This window comes from Ambystoma mexicanum, chromosome 6p (assembly GCF_040938575.1).
Source record: "Ambystoma mexicanum isolate Mex_15411 chromosome 6p, UKY_AmexF1_1, whole genome shotgun sequence".
Taxonomy (NCBI): Eukaryota; Metazoa; Chordata; class Amphibia; order Caudata; family Ambystomatidae; genus Ambystoma; species Ambystoma mexicanum.
In genome coordinates this window covers 885,455,722-885,470,761 of record NC_090935.1, presented here as the reverse complement: position 1 = coordinate 885,470,761, position 15,040 = coordinate 885,455,722, and the positions used below count along the sequence as shown (strand labels likewise).

At 45.6% G+C, this 15,040-nt stretch overlaps 1 protein-coding gene across 6 annotated transcripts in view; it reads left to right on the top strand.

The window, feature by feature from the left end:
* The window catches only part of EPB41L4A (erythrocyte membrane protein band 4.1 like 4A), a 1,024,616-nt gene that overhangs the window by 844,862 nt on the left and 164,714 nt on the right, over positions 1–15,040 (top strand). For 3 of the 6 annotated variants that reach the window (XM_069625491.1, XM_069625494.1, XM_069625490.1), the window contains one exon: positions 9,000–9,050. The exons of the other annotated variants lie outside the window; for them this stretch is intronic. In XM_069625491.1, coding sequence (XP_069481592.1) covers positions 9,000–9,050 — 51 coding nt within the window. The remainder of the gene's footprint in view (positions 1–8,999; positions 9,051–15,040) is intronic. 6 annotated transcript variants of the gene reach the window in all.

The window sequence follows — 15,040 nt, the reverse complement described above, 5'->3', positions numbered from 1 at the left end:
AAGTTCAACGACTAACTCCTGCGAATCATTAACTGCTAAACTCCTCGCATCTCCCTCTCATTCTATTAATATCCACCTTATCTATAGACCACCTGGCCCTATTGGCACGTTCGAGGAGGACATCTCCACGATCCTCTCAAACAACCTAAAAACTTCATCCCAAGTTATCCTTCTGGGAGACCTAAACCTAGGCTACAACGACCCTAAAGACTTGCAAGCAACTAATGTCACTAATATCATCTCAGAACTAGGCTTCTCCCAAAAAATCCTTCAACCCACACACAAAAAAGGCCGTATACTTGACTGGGTTGCTGACTATAACTGCAATACTACGATTGTCGACATCAAACCACAAATTTGGACAGATCATGCACTGATAACCTTCCTCCTAAATGTTAACTTGACCATACCTACTGAAATTGTTCTGGCTCCCCCCCTGCCAACCAGAAACAAAAAACTTATAACTACAGAAAAACTGCTACCACTCATCCTCCCCAGACTAAACTCTCTACCTGACTCATCGGACACCTCATCACTAGTAAATGAATTCAACTCTTCTATGGCTACAGCTCTAGATACTATTGCCCCACTGAAACTCAGAAAGAGTAAGCCCAGAGCCCACCTAAACACCTGGTTTACTCCTCACCTCAAATCTCTAAGACTTGAAAAACGTAAATGTGAATCTGCTTGGCGACTAGCCCCAATAGAGACAAATAAAATTACACTCATCAATGCCTCCAAGATTTATAAAAATGAAATAAAGAAAGCAAAAAGAGAGAACTTCAACAACAGAATACTGCAGGCCAAATCTGGTACGAAGGAACTATTCCTTATACTAAAGGAACTAGAAAACCCTATTCCTGTCCAGGATAACTGTGATAAAAATAAAATATGGTGCTCGAACATCCAAAAAGCACTAAATGACAAAATTGCCACACTCCAAACAAAAATTGAGATAAAGAAACAGAATATTCCACCCTCAACTAACCTAAGAGGCAAACTACCAACTAGCACTAAACTAAACCATATATTTAACTTCTCGAAAGTAACCATACTTGAAACCAAAAAGATAATACTTTCACTCAAACCATCCAATTGCCGAGGTGACCTATGCCCAGCCCAACTAATAAAAGACATGGCCAGAGACCTCTCACCATTCATTTCTAAGCTTATTAATGCCTCCTTTGCTTCAGGCACTATTCCAGATAACCTCAAGCAATCTTGGGTCCTCCCCCTTCTAAAAAAACAAACATTGGACCCATCCATCCCGACTAACTACAGGCCTATCACAACGGTACCGTTCCTGTTAAAAATCCTAGACAGGGTAGCCTACCTGCAGATCCAAAAACACCTGGAGCTGCACCACCTTTTAGGCACAAGACAATCAGGTTTTAGACCTCAGCATGGAACTGAAACCGCACTTATCGATTTTAAAACTCAGGTCGATGAGCTGAGAGACTCCGGAAAGATGGCCTTACTCCTCTTACTGGACCTCTCCGCAGCCTTCGACCTAGTGGATCATGATGTGCTATGCACCCACCTAGAAACAGCTGCCCACTTCTCCACGCATGCCATCACATGGATCAAATCTTTCCTAACCGGTAGAACTATGAGAGTCTTCTCTACTTCTGCTGCTGCAGACCCAGTATCCATCACATGTGGAGTCCCACAAGGTTCTTGTGTCTCCCCCACTATGTACAACATCTTCACGAAGCCCTTGTTCGATGATCTAGATAATCTGGGTGTCACCTACACTAACTATGCGGATGACACTCAGATTCTCATACCACTCTCAGGGGATTATGAACAAGATTTGGCCTTGGTGAACAAGATTTATCTCATCATTCAGGCATGGATGGCCACCCACGGGCTATGCCTGAATGATGACAAAACTGAACTCATCATACTGGGGAACACACAAAACATCAAAAGACTAAAAGAAGAATACTCATCCTTCGTCATAGACGGTAACACTATCAAGGTGGCAAAAGTGGTAAAAACACTAGGGTTCTACCTTGATTCCCACCTCTCCCTAACCAAACAGGTGAGCGCAATGGCATCCAGCACCGCATATACCTGCAAGCTGATCAGAGCCGCAAAACCATACCTATCCACTGCCAACTGCCTAACCCTTGCCCGAGCATTAGTGCTGTCGAAATTGGACTATTGTAACGCTCTATATATAGGAGCCAACAAACACACGGTGCAAAAGATTCAAACACTACAAAACAATGCCCTTAGGGCTGCCTTAGGAATTCCAAAAAGGGAGCATATTTCAGAAGCTAGAAGACAATCTAATTGGCTCTCCACAGCGGACAAAATCAAACTTAAGACAGCTTCTCTAACCTTCAAAAGCATCAACTATCTAGCACCTAAATACCTAGCCGCTAGATTCAACAGAAAAATCTCCACTAGACCCACCAGAGAAGCATACTCTAACCAGTTAATGATACCCCCATTCAAACTAAGTACGGCCGGAGGAAACAGCTTCCCGGTCAAAGCTGCCCAGCTTTGGAACTCCCTCCCGCCCGGCCTGAGATCCCCCCAATCCTACGCTCTCTTCAGATCCAACTGTATCAATTGGATCAAAGAAAATGACCGATAGTCCATTACCACTGTTCTACAAACGTACTATGTACATAATTATATATCCTCTTTCTCCCTACTGCATATTTCCTGCTTATATTATGTTACATGTATATACCATGGCCTGCATTATGTAATTTCTACTATGTATAATCACTATTTGTAATCATATGTAACCTGTAAAGTTTAAAGTATCCTTGAACAACGCGCCCGGTTACCCTCGGGTCTGGCGCGCGCTATAAATAATAAACTCAACTCAACTCAACTCAACTCCTCCTTTTCAAAAATCACAAATAAATAATTTGCCAAAAACACATCAGCAAAAAAAAGCGAATTTGGCACCTTGTAAATTTACAAGGTGCCAAACTTGTCAAAATCACCCAACCGCTCAAGGCTTCGTTCAAGCACTCGTTTCCTTTCCATTTCCTCTCGTACTCCTTGGAGTGCCCCGCCCTCACGCATATGTGCATCCCACGTATCCTTAGAAATCACTTATTATTCCGCCATCCTCACATTTTCCTTTGCTTGTCCTTCTTCTACCATCAAGCGTGATAAGCAATCTGCCGTAATGGTCCTTTTCCCAGGCACATATCCAACCTCGACGGTATATTTTTGCTACAGTGTTACTATTCTTCTGACGCTGGCTGGGACATTTTCTAGACCTTTGGACATGTGGCTTTCTTTTTGTGGTTTATGATATATACTTATCTCAAACGGTAAGCCCCATAGCAATGTTCCATAGTTGTCTGAGGCCCACTTGACAGCAAATCGTTCCTTCTCTATGGTTGGGAAGTGGATTGGGCACCATTGTGCAAACTGGACGAAAGCACTATAGCCATGTTCTCTCCTCCTTCTTGTTGGAGTAGTACCGCCCCTTTCCCAACATTGCTGGCATCAGTAAACAAAATGGTCTTTCCCAGTTTGAACTTCTGGAGCAACAGAGTTTGGTTTAGGGCACGTTTAATTACCTCGAGTTCTTTCTTTCATGCCTAGGAACATTCAAAGTGTGCTCTACACTTGAGTAAGTATCTCATGTATGGTTTCATCCGTAGAATTCTGTCTGAAAGAGAGTAGTATTCAGCCATTCCAAAGATAGAACAAAGTTCTTCTTTGCCCTTCGGTGCTGGTGTCTTTATAACATTTCTGAGATCCTTTCGAGGTTCTATTCCCTTAGGTGTAATAACATATCCTAGATACTCTATGCTGTCTACGTTAATCTTATGTTGGTCCTTACTCAAAGTCTACCCATGTCCCTCATAACTTTATCTAACACTATATATAGCCGTGTGTTGTGTTCGTCCAAATCTTTCCCATAAACCAGAATGCTGTCTTAAAAGCGCACTACTCTGGACTCTGATTGGAAAATTGTGTGCATAATCCCTTGGGAGCACAGAGGTTGTGGATACCAGGCCAAAAGGCATATGAACTGATAAGGGCCTTCCGGTGGGATGAAAGCTGTTCATTTCTGTGATGCCTGGTGTAGCTTGGCTTGGTGATAATACCTATGTCAGGTCGAGCGTGTAGTATAGGTGAGCAGCACAAGTGCCGGGTAGCACTTCTGCTACTCTGCTATTCGGTTCATCACAATTTACCCAGGGGATTTACCACCACAACCACAGGAGACACCCATTCTGCCACTTCTATTCTTTCAATAATTCCAGTTTATCAAGTTCACCTTTTCCTTTTTTCCCACTGATAGTGGCATAGCTATCACCTTATGCCCTACTAGTGTCGATCCAGGGCATATTCTAATTGGATGCTCAAAGCCTGTGAGGCATTCCACTTTTTTCTGTGAAGATTTCTGTGTCGGCCATTTCTTCAGAGCTTAACACAGTCTCTTCGTCACTTTGATTTATTTTTATATCAAACTTCTTCTGGTGCAGCCAACTGAGCAGAGAAGTGGTCCCTTTACTGGTACAGCCAACTGAGCAGGAGAGTGGTCCCTTTATTTGTGACATATAGTTTTCCTGTTGCATGGCTACCTTTGAGCATTAGATCTGGCAAGAACCATCCCATAATCTCCATCTTCACTCCACCAGATGCTACTGGCTTATGTCGATTATGTGGAGTTGGAGTATCGCACCTTAATAAATGTTTTTGAACATCATCTTTAAGCGCAAAGTGTAGTAAGTGCCATAGTCATTACTACTGGATTGCTGTTGTACACAGCGGGGGTCATTACAAGGTTGGAGGTAACCATGCTGCAATTTGCGCCATGGTTACCCCCTTACCGGGTACCGGGTCAGGTTCCTTAAACGAGGAATTACCGGGCCATTCCAACCTTGGAGGACCCGGTAATTCCTCATTCGAGGAACCCAGACCCGGTACATCCCTATTCCCATTCGAGCCCCCATAGTGCTCATTGGGAATGGGGAGGGAGCTAACAACGGGCCCGTTGTTAGCTCCCTGGTCTGCTAGCGGGACCCGCTAAAGGCACCTGGTTTTACCAGGTGCCCTTTGCAGGTCCCGCGAGCAGACTCGTAATGGGGCGGTAAGGGGTTAACGGCTCCGGCACTATTACCGGCACTGTTAACCCCTTACTTCCAACCTTGTAATGACCCCCAGTGTCTTTTGGTCCATCTAGACCTTCTTGGTCCTCCACAGCAACAAAGGCTACTTCTGGTTCCTTGCGCAGCTCTGCCACTGAGTTGATTTCCTCATTGGATCTGCAACACCTGGGTAGATGTCCCTTGTGAGTCATGTCTTTGTAATTTTATCGGCCGTTTCTTCGAGTGCATTTGCTTTGCGCACTTTTGTTCAATGTGCTTTTCACCTAATTGTAATTTTTTAGTTCATGTTATGTGTGTGCAGAGGTAGGTTTATGGGGGTGAGCGTTCGGGATGGGAGGAGGATTGGGGAGTCCCCAATAAAAAAAAGTGGGTGGAAAACAGATGGGGAAAAGTCGCACAGCTAAAGCTCACACGAGGAAACTGCCAACGAGAGTGAGCGTAGAACTCCAATGCATTTGTTGCAGATGATGTTCCTACCTGGGCGCCCTGGGCTGCTTGCTGTGTGTCGCGGAGCATCAGGCCTGCAGCATCTTCTCTGACTGTAGTCATGGTTTCTTTCTATTCCTGCTCTGGTGTTCCCTTGTGATTGGGCGAAATGTTCTTCCCCAACTAGCGGCCCTCCTCATAGGCTTTGATTGTGGTTTTGTTTGGACCATGCTTGTGTTTGTTGTGGGTTATTCGCTCTTTTTTCTGGTACTGCTAATGCCTCTAGGCATCTTTTGTCCAGGATCTTCACCTGCATGCTGGTGTGCTGTGCCTCTTTGGCTAGTCAAAGAACTTCCACGAGTGTTGGGCCGCCCTTCCAGCATAATTGTTCTCTTGCCATGCTGGCTCTGCATTCTAGTGTGAACCGATCTCGCATCTATCTGTATTCCAGACCATCATGTTCTAGCCAGATATCTATGGGTTCTTATAACTCGTTCCATTTTCTCTCATTCTCCCCGTGGTTATTTTCCAGAATGATTCTGCGTACTTCAGTTTTCTAATATGTGTCTAACTTGGCAATGCACTTCTCATATTCATCTAAATCAATAGCTTCTTCTTGAGAGAAGTCTGGTAGGTCATCACAGGTCTCTTGTCCCCCAGTTCCTAGGCAATGCATGAGCAAAGATCTGTTTCTTTCAATGGTTCCCCCAGTGATGGAGGAAATGTCATTGGGGGAGCGATGATTTGCATCAAACGACTATTTGTATATGATGCACACCCTTCCCAGTGCCTTATGTACCTCTTGCAATAATTTTCTTTAATGTCCATATTCCTGTACAACTTGGCTTTGTTTGTAGCTCTGTACATCCAGTTTATTTTAATTCATTCTGTTTTCGCTCTCTTCACCGGACTAGAATTTCTGTTTTTTCCAGTCAGCACCGTGGTTGCCTGGAGACTGTTTAGGCCTACCTTCATTGCGACGTGCGGGTTCATTCCTCAGCAAGCCACGGCGGCACACGGCCAGGTCCTTCCCAGTGACGCAGTGGCAGCCGTTGGGTCCTTTCCTCGAAGCAGATTTGTATTTCTTCATGCCTCTCACCTTATTACTTGAGGCGGTGTTTACGGTGGTTGTCCAAAGGAGGCCTTGTGATGCATGGCGCTGCCGCTGTAGACTGTGCAGGGTGCTAGCCAGTTGTGTGATAGGCCAAGCATGGCATTTGAAGGTGTCCCCCATTAAAGCATGTTCTACATTGTAGCCGGCCACTCTTAAGTCATAAATGCCAAATATGACTTCTACTGCTTCAAGGTGATGAACGAGGTTGCATTTTCCAACAGTGTTGAGTCCTTTGAAGTAAGTTTTGGGGCGAGCCACATGGTTATGTAAATGGCCGACGTGTGCTCTGCAAATCTCAGGTAACGTGACATAAAATACCATGTTCATGGAGAAGACCTGTGTGTGCAAAAAGCGTAACTTTTTCATTGTGCCAATATCTGTTTGATAGAGAGAGCTTGGCAGAATCAGGTGCCTTGTAAACAAGAACCAAAGTCACTTTTTGAAATATGAACCCTGCTGGCCAACCAGCGTTTCCCTGAGTGTGTTTTTTCACATCCTTGCTTTTGATTGGAGAATACTGTCCATGTGTGTCACTTCTCATCACTGCTTTAGCATGGGTTGTCTTCTCTAATCTGAGGGTCCTGGGTACAGTGGACGTCACACTAGGGATAGTATTACTGGCACGGCCAAGTTCGACACCCCTTTTCGAGTTTCGAAAAACAAACTGTAATACTCCGCAGCTTCCACTAGATGTCGGCCTATGCACAGCATGTGAATCTAAGCAGATACAAACATCAGAAATACGATTACGGTGAGTAATGTATCCCATCTATCTATATATATAGTATATATATATATATTCTATACCATGTTTATCTGTCCCCAAAATCTCCCCACGTTGCATTGGTCAAGTACAGATGGCCTTGCCTTCACGGCTTCTATTTATTTGTACTTATTTTATTTTTTAAATGTATAAAGCGCACATCAGTGCAGGACATTGTGGCGCTGTTACAAGAAGGCGACTTGGTTACATTGTACATACAGAAGTGTTACATATGCAGATTACATACAGTTGAGTATTAGATCAGATGGCATTTTTACAAGGTACAGTGTGCGTAACTAACAGTTGTAAAGTTTAGACAAATAGCAGTGTTTTGATAGCTTTATGGAAAACTGGTTGGAGGTTTCCAATCTGAGGTGGGGTGGGAGGGAGTTCCATTGGGTGGCAGCGATGAAGGGGAAGCTGGAATCCCCGGCTCTAGCTCGATTGACTTTGGGCACTGTGAGGAGATTGGAATTAGGTGTTCTGGTTGGTCTACCTGGTGCTGGTCTGTTTCCAGCTTTCCCTATGTCTGGTCCAATTTTAGGATACACCACACTAAAGAGGGTGTGGGGTGAACAAATGGAAAAGGCAGAGAGAAATTCCAACTATTTATTTATTTAAACTTGTATACCCAACTGATTCATTGTTTTCCATTATGTAGGCGGCATGTGATTGCTACTATCATAGCACAGCCCATGGCTGTATACATTCCAATTCAAGCCTGTTAAAAGTACAGATGCAGCTTAGTTGAGGGGACCCTTATTAACCAAAACATTCTATCCACTGGCATTTCCCATTGCAGGGCATACAACCGTTCCAGTTTAAAAGGAAGCTGGGTAACCGAATGTTGCATGGGAGGCTTCCAGTAAAGAGACCAAACACACAGGAAGCTTTGACATCTGGCCTTTTTGCTGTGTTTTCTGGATTCCCACCACCCCAGATCCACCATTAGATTAACCAGAATAGTTTTGCTCATCCGGCATCATTCGGTTCCCTTTGGTGCCGGATGATCAAGCTTTTACTGTAGGTTTACACGCACCCTTGTTTGCTGTAATGCACAGACGTCTGAGCCTGTTACCAGTCACTGCTTTGCACCCTCTCGAAGTCAATACAGTGTTTAACAAAAGGCATAGGATGACCCTCGTCCGGTTCAAAGGTCATTTGATGCGACTGGCGACACGGCTATGGTAATTTCGGCAGTCACTAGGCTACTAGCTAGGAACAGCTCATCACATCACAGCCGCGCTGCTGCCTTCACCATTGCTTAACACCAAGGAAGCCTGCGGTTTGGCACTGCAGGCTGAAGCTGCCCCAAGGGGGTAGCCACACTGGCGACGATGGGGTTCACCTAACAAAAATGGGAGAGCTTTGCTTTTTTAAGGGCTGCCAGAGAGAGAGAGGAGGGTTGTGTGCATGCCGTGATCTTTTCCATGTAATGACGTTCTAAATGACTGTCGTACCTGAAGGGCACTGTTGTGAATTGGGCGAAAGCCAATACCCAGCTTAGTGCCCCATGAGCTCGTGCCCTTCCACTGACCCTCTTTGTAAGCAGTGACTGGCAATGTTGTCTTTCTGAGCGCTCTTCTCCTCTTTCTTTTAGCTCTCTCTCCCTCAGGGCTATCAGCTGTAAAAACATACTTTCCTGGACAAGGTGAGACCCTTTCTTTCCTCTCTGTCGCCTGCTAATGTGTCGTGTGAAGAGCGCAGGCCCTGAAAGCACCGCCATGTTCCCTGCGGTAATACAGGGGTAATGAGTCACGCGCCCGTTCACAGGGTGGGTGGTCAGGACAGGGCCTATTGTGCTCCTGGGGTAATTTGACTCCCGTTACACACACACCCCCGACAGAGCCATGTCGCACGTTTAATAATACACGAAGCTGCACCTGTGCACATAGCAGCTTTTCTTGAGCGTTGGTTTTCTTTTATCGCCTGCTATTGTACTTTCAACTTTCCCTGAGTCTGTGCTGGGCATTCATAAAACGGTAGCCCCGCCAGAATGCGCCGTGTAGTGCCATTTACCAAATGATACGTATTTAGAAAGGATTTACCAACAAATACAAATGTCTACCTTTGTCTGCATGTTTTTTTTTGTAGTTTTCCTTAAAAATGTTGAGGATGAAAGCAATCAAAATGGGTGTCAGTCACCTAAACGTTGGACAATTCTATCACCCATGTCTTTGGTGTCTGTATCGCCCTCTCAGAGACGGGTAGTAGAGGTGTAAGTGTTGCTTTCTTTCCCACAGCCCGATTCTAAACGCTGAAGATTCAGAAAATTGTTTTCGTGTGAAATAGTCTCCAATATAGCTGGTCAGATAGCACAGAGAGCTAAGCGCTTGCTCCTGATTTCTTTGTGCAGCCTGCTGTGGCAAGTTCGAACCCCGGCAGGTCAACTCAGCCTTTCATCCTTTTCGAGGTTGATGAATTGAGTACCACTCTGCGGCATAATAATGTGACCTGTTATTTGAGTGCTCTGAGACCTATGGCTGTGTAGCGCTATATAAGAACTAGATTACTATTATATATCCCATTTAATTTGAACTAGTAGTGAAAAAAGTGCTACACACACCTCCATTATCAGACAAACTGAAGATCCTTGCATGAACCATCATTTCTACCTTGGAAATGTGCACAGTTGCCGAGTCATTGATCCGGGGAACACTTTTCTCCTGGTATACCTTTTTTTTTTTTACACACATGCAAAATACATGCAAAATGACGCCAGCTGATAGCTGGCGGTGACTGACCAAATACACAGTCGCAAGAAGTATTGCGTGTTTATTCCTATGGTCTCCGTTGTGATTTCGTAAAAGCTATTTCCTGAGGTTCTGGGGAGAGCGGTACCATCAATGCTGACATGTTTCAAACCTTTTGAGAGGCTGACAGGGGTGTGTTTTAGATAGTGTTTTTAGTTAGTTAACTGCATTTTATTGTTTCATTAAAAGTCTGTTTTTATAGAACAGGACATTCTTTTATTTTGGAACCATTGTACTTAAGTTGTTTGGGTTGCTTCTGTCATCAGCTTGCACCCCTCCTGAAGATATAGCTTGCCCTCCGCCTGCACTACGACACAGAGCTTCTGTCATCAGCTTGCACCCCTCCTGAAGATATAGCTTGCCCTCGTCCGGCACTACCACACAGAGCTTGTGTCATCAGCTTGCACCCCTCCTGAAGATATAGCTTGCCCTCGTCCTGCACTACCACACAGAGCTTCTGTCATCAGCTTGCACCCCTCCTGAAGATATAGCTTGCCCTCGTCCTGCACTACCACACAGAGCTTCTGTCATCAGCTTGCACCCCTCCTGAAGATATAGCTTGCCCTCCGCCTGCACTACCACACACAACTTCTGTCATCAGCTTGCACCCCTCCTGAAGATATAGCTTGCCCTCGTCCTGCACTACCACACAGAGCTTCTGTCATCAGCTTGCACCTCTCCTGAAGATGTAGCTTGCCCTCGTCCTGCACTACCACACAGAGCTTCTGTCATCAGCTTGCACCCCTCCTGAAGATATAGCTTGCCCTCCGCCTGCACTACCACACAGAGCGAAAGGGATATACCTTTCAAGTTGTGCCTGCTTCACCTTTATGATTGGAATCACTGTCAGTTTCATAGTAGTGTGGGGGTGGCCGCTGCTCATCCCTGTACTCCAGCTGGGCAGTAGTCATTTCCTCACAGTTCCTTATGAAGGTGGCGTACAACAGTGCCCCGGACTAAATGGGCCTTGCACTGGAAATGCAAGCGTACAGTATCTTAGAAGAGCCTTTGCATTCATGTCTGCTTATGTGTTCCACTGTTAGTCAGCCATCCTTTAACTGCTTGTTGATTGGAATGTTCTTGGTGATGACACGTGTTTCGGCTTATTGGCAACCATGAATAAAATACAATGGGCCTCATTACGACCCCGGCTCTAAACCATGGTGCTATTAGCACCATGGTCCATGCCGGGGTCCGCCATGGTGAATGGCGGAATTACCGCCCCATTCCAAGGTTGGCGGGGCGGTAAATCCCCATTCACCATGGCCCCTTCCCCATTCCCATTTTTGCCCCATAGGGCTCAATGGGAATGGGGAAGGCGCCTATTACGGCACCGTAAATTACGGTGCCGTAATTAGCTCCTAGGTCCCTTTGCGGGTTGGTTTTTTAATGCCTGCTAAAAGCAGGCGTTAAAGTGCAACCTGCAAAGGGACCTCGTAATCAGGCGTTAAGGGTTTAACGGCGCCGACACCTTTTACGGCGCCGTTAACCCCTTAACGCCTGGGTTGTAATGAGGCCCAATGTGTGAACATTTTTTTGGCGCTGTCTGTCATCTGAGTATTCTTTCAAAATATAATTCATTGACAGTGGTTTACTTGGCTTTTTAACCACAACTCAGTAAGACGCGACAACTGGCTCACTGTGACCTAAGCTAAACAACTTACTTTTGCTTAACATATTGGTGTCGCCTTGATAGTTCGGACCCATAAAGCCAATATTTTTCTTTAAAGTAAAACCAAAGCTCAGTCCTGGAGTGGGCTGTCCTTGGTGACTTGCAGTCATCTGGTAACCTTAGTCCAGCTGTGCATTGCAACTGTGGATGGTATGGTGTGGTCCAGCACTTATTAAGCAGATACATTCCCCTCAACAAGGAGGCATCATGGCACTGAAGCAGACAGAAAACAAAGACCCACTCCCCATATCTCCATAATCAATCGACTCATGGTGGAAACAAGAACCTTTTTACTTTATGACTGAAGTCTAAGTGATTTTCAGTCCCCTGCAGATTTGTTGGCAGCGAATTCCACAACCGTGCCGCTTGCATGGCAAACGAGCAACCTCCCCACTTCACCCAAATAAAGACTGATCTCATACTGTGAGCCAGCCAAGTATAGTTTTCGTTTACACAACAGTGCAGTCTCTTCATATTTCTATTTTTGTAGTTAAATTGTCGCAAATTGATTTTTCCAAGTTAGTCCTGCACAGTAGCAGGGCCAGTTGCATAGGAAGGCAATACTAGCTGGCCGCCTATGCTGCCAATGTAGGCGGCACGGCATGTCGGGCCTCACTTCAGGCGTGGGTGGGGGCTGAAAGGCCTGTGCGCGTAAGGTGGTGCACGGTGCCAAACAGAACAGTAGTATGAATTTAATTTCATATTTGGACATTCAATATTTCTTGGCTGCGGATCAGCAGACGGAGAAAGCTGCCTGTCATGTCTGTGCTTGCCCTTGTTTGGTGCAAGCCCAGCGTGTAGCATGCATGTCTGACTCGCTGAGCGTGGTGGGTGTGCTTGCCAGCTGGACCAGATCCCTAGACAGTTGCTGCGTGAAGAAACCGAGCCCCTTGCTTGCTGTGCACGCTTGCTTGGGGGAATCATGCCACTGTGGGGTCTTTCCACCTGGAATCTAAATGATCAAGCGCATGCAGGCCATAGCTCCAAAGGTGATGGTTCTGTGTTGTGCATGGCTCACGGTGGGAGCCATTAGGGCACACACATGTTTCAGGAAGCTGCTATGACCAGATGTCAGTGGAATACGGGAGGTCATATTCCACTGTCGTGACCTCACAGCAAGGGGAATAAAGCATGGCCTGTCCCTCCGTGGGTGTCTGGTGGTGTGGAAAGGGAAAGGCTGGCCTAATAGAGTGCAGGGCCACTTGAATTTTCTTTCTGTTCGGGAAGGCATTCCCAGTCCTATCTGAGCTCTGATGCTCGTCAATTGCACTTAGATTCGGCACTTCACAAGCACTGGGTCACAGAATTGTTTAATTCTTATATATTAATTGTCTCTTATGCACTGTTCCCGTTGTTAGCCCTACCCTCCTTTTTCACCCTGGTCTCGGAATTATCATTTCTACATGCAGCCATTACAAAACATTGAATAAATAAAGACAAATAAAAAAGGTTGCCTATGTATGCCTTGTTCCTCCATTATCCACCCCCCTTTGCTGCTAGTCCATGAGGATAGCTAAGGGGGTGATAAAAGGGCACTGCGACCCCCATACATAGCAGGACATTGTAGATGGGGACCCATCAACAGTGGGGTGCATTGCCTCTTGGGGCTTTAAGAGCCATCATACAGTACTTGGTGTCTATTGGATGTCACTGCAAATCCCCAGCTGGTGTAATTATACCCGTGGTTGGTAGCCCCCTCCCCAATCTGTACATTTCTGTGTATAGGCGCCTATGTTTGGCTGTGGTTCCCTGAGCTGAAGGATGAGCTGTGGTGTGTCTTTAGGGACAGAATGGGATGTAGGCTTCAGTTCTGAACATGCAAGCTCTGCTGCCGCCTCTTCAATTCCAGTAAAGCCTTCGGATTGGAAAGCGTGCGCTGCATCTAATGCCATTGCTTTCTGTGGTAGAGTCCTGAAAACAAGGGTAATGGCACCGTATGACGTGGCAGAGTTGCCATTGGGTGGCTGGAGTTAATTTCAAGTTATTGAAGTGGACATTCACCTCATAGAGTTCCTTTTGTATTGCTGCAGCATGGTTCAGCCACACACCATAGCAAGAGTGCCGACTCTGGACATGGCTCCTATAGCCGGTGGTGCGCTCTTCACCCACGCCTGTCTATTAGAACAGCATTTCTCAAGGACCATTCCCCAGGTAGATCATGAGTGTTGTTCCCAACATATACAAGGAATGGAATTTTTGTAATATCCAGTTGAGGAATATGTTAGGGAAAATACACTTATGCGAGTTCCAGGGTATCACAACTACTTTTGCTTGATGAGCAAGGGATGCGCCACAGACAGTGGAGTATGCCAATATAATATTTTACATAAGGCCTTGTTTTTTTCATTAAAGAATCTATATAGTGCACACCGAACCCCAGGGGATAACACAGCACTTGACATAATACAATGACACTCAGATGCCGAGATGTGAGTACATGTGAACAATGGGGGGGGGCATGAGGGGGATTAAGCAGCAGAGAGATCTTAGATATTGGGGCACGTACTTCAGAGCTGTTAGAATCGAGGGGAAATGGGGGAACAGGGAAAGAGTCCATGGGTAGGGGGACTTCCTCTACTGCATGCGGCAAGCATGTCAAGCATTACGCAGCATACTCTGATTTATTCCGCTAGCACGCAACAATGTACTAGCCAATGCCTTCCCAGAAACTGCTTGGTGTTACGGGCGGGTTTTAGTCTCACTTTCCATAGTCAGCACACCATGTGAGTCCTTTCCAAGGATTACACAGACACCCCTAAAGCCAGACACCCTTCTACTCACACTCCTTGTACCTTTGCAGTTTGTTTCCATTTCTGTCCTTCTCCCACTACACCTATCATCACACCTCTTTGCATTCTTTCTTCCCTTCAAAGACCTGTGTCTGGTTAGCCCTGGTGGGGGCAAAATTGTGTTGACATTTTTTTTTATTTATAACATTTATAGAACACCCAGACCCATGAGTCGCAGGTGGATAGCTCAGGTGCAACACGCTTGCCTTGGAAACAAGATGCAAGCAGCACAGGTTCGATCCGAGAGTCTGCACTTAGAAACCTCTGGGTATGTATACCCACTTTCTGCCAATAAAATCTTTAAACAAAAAAAAGAAACCTCTGGGTATTAGGCACGTTATAAATACTAATTCTTTTTCAATAATTGGTTATCACAGCGTTTGTTCAGGATTGGTAGTGTAAGATTGTTAATTTCTCAACGGGGGTG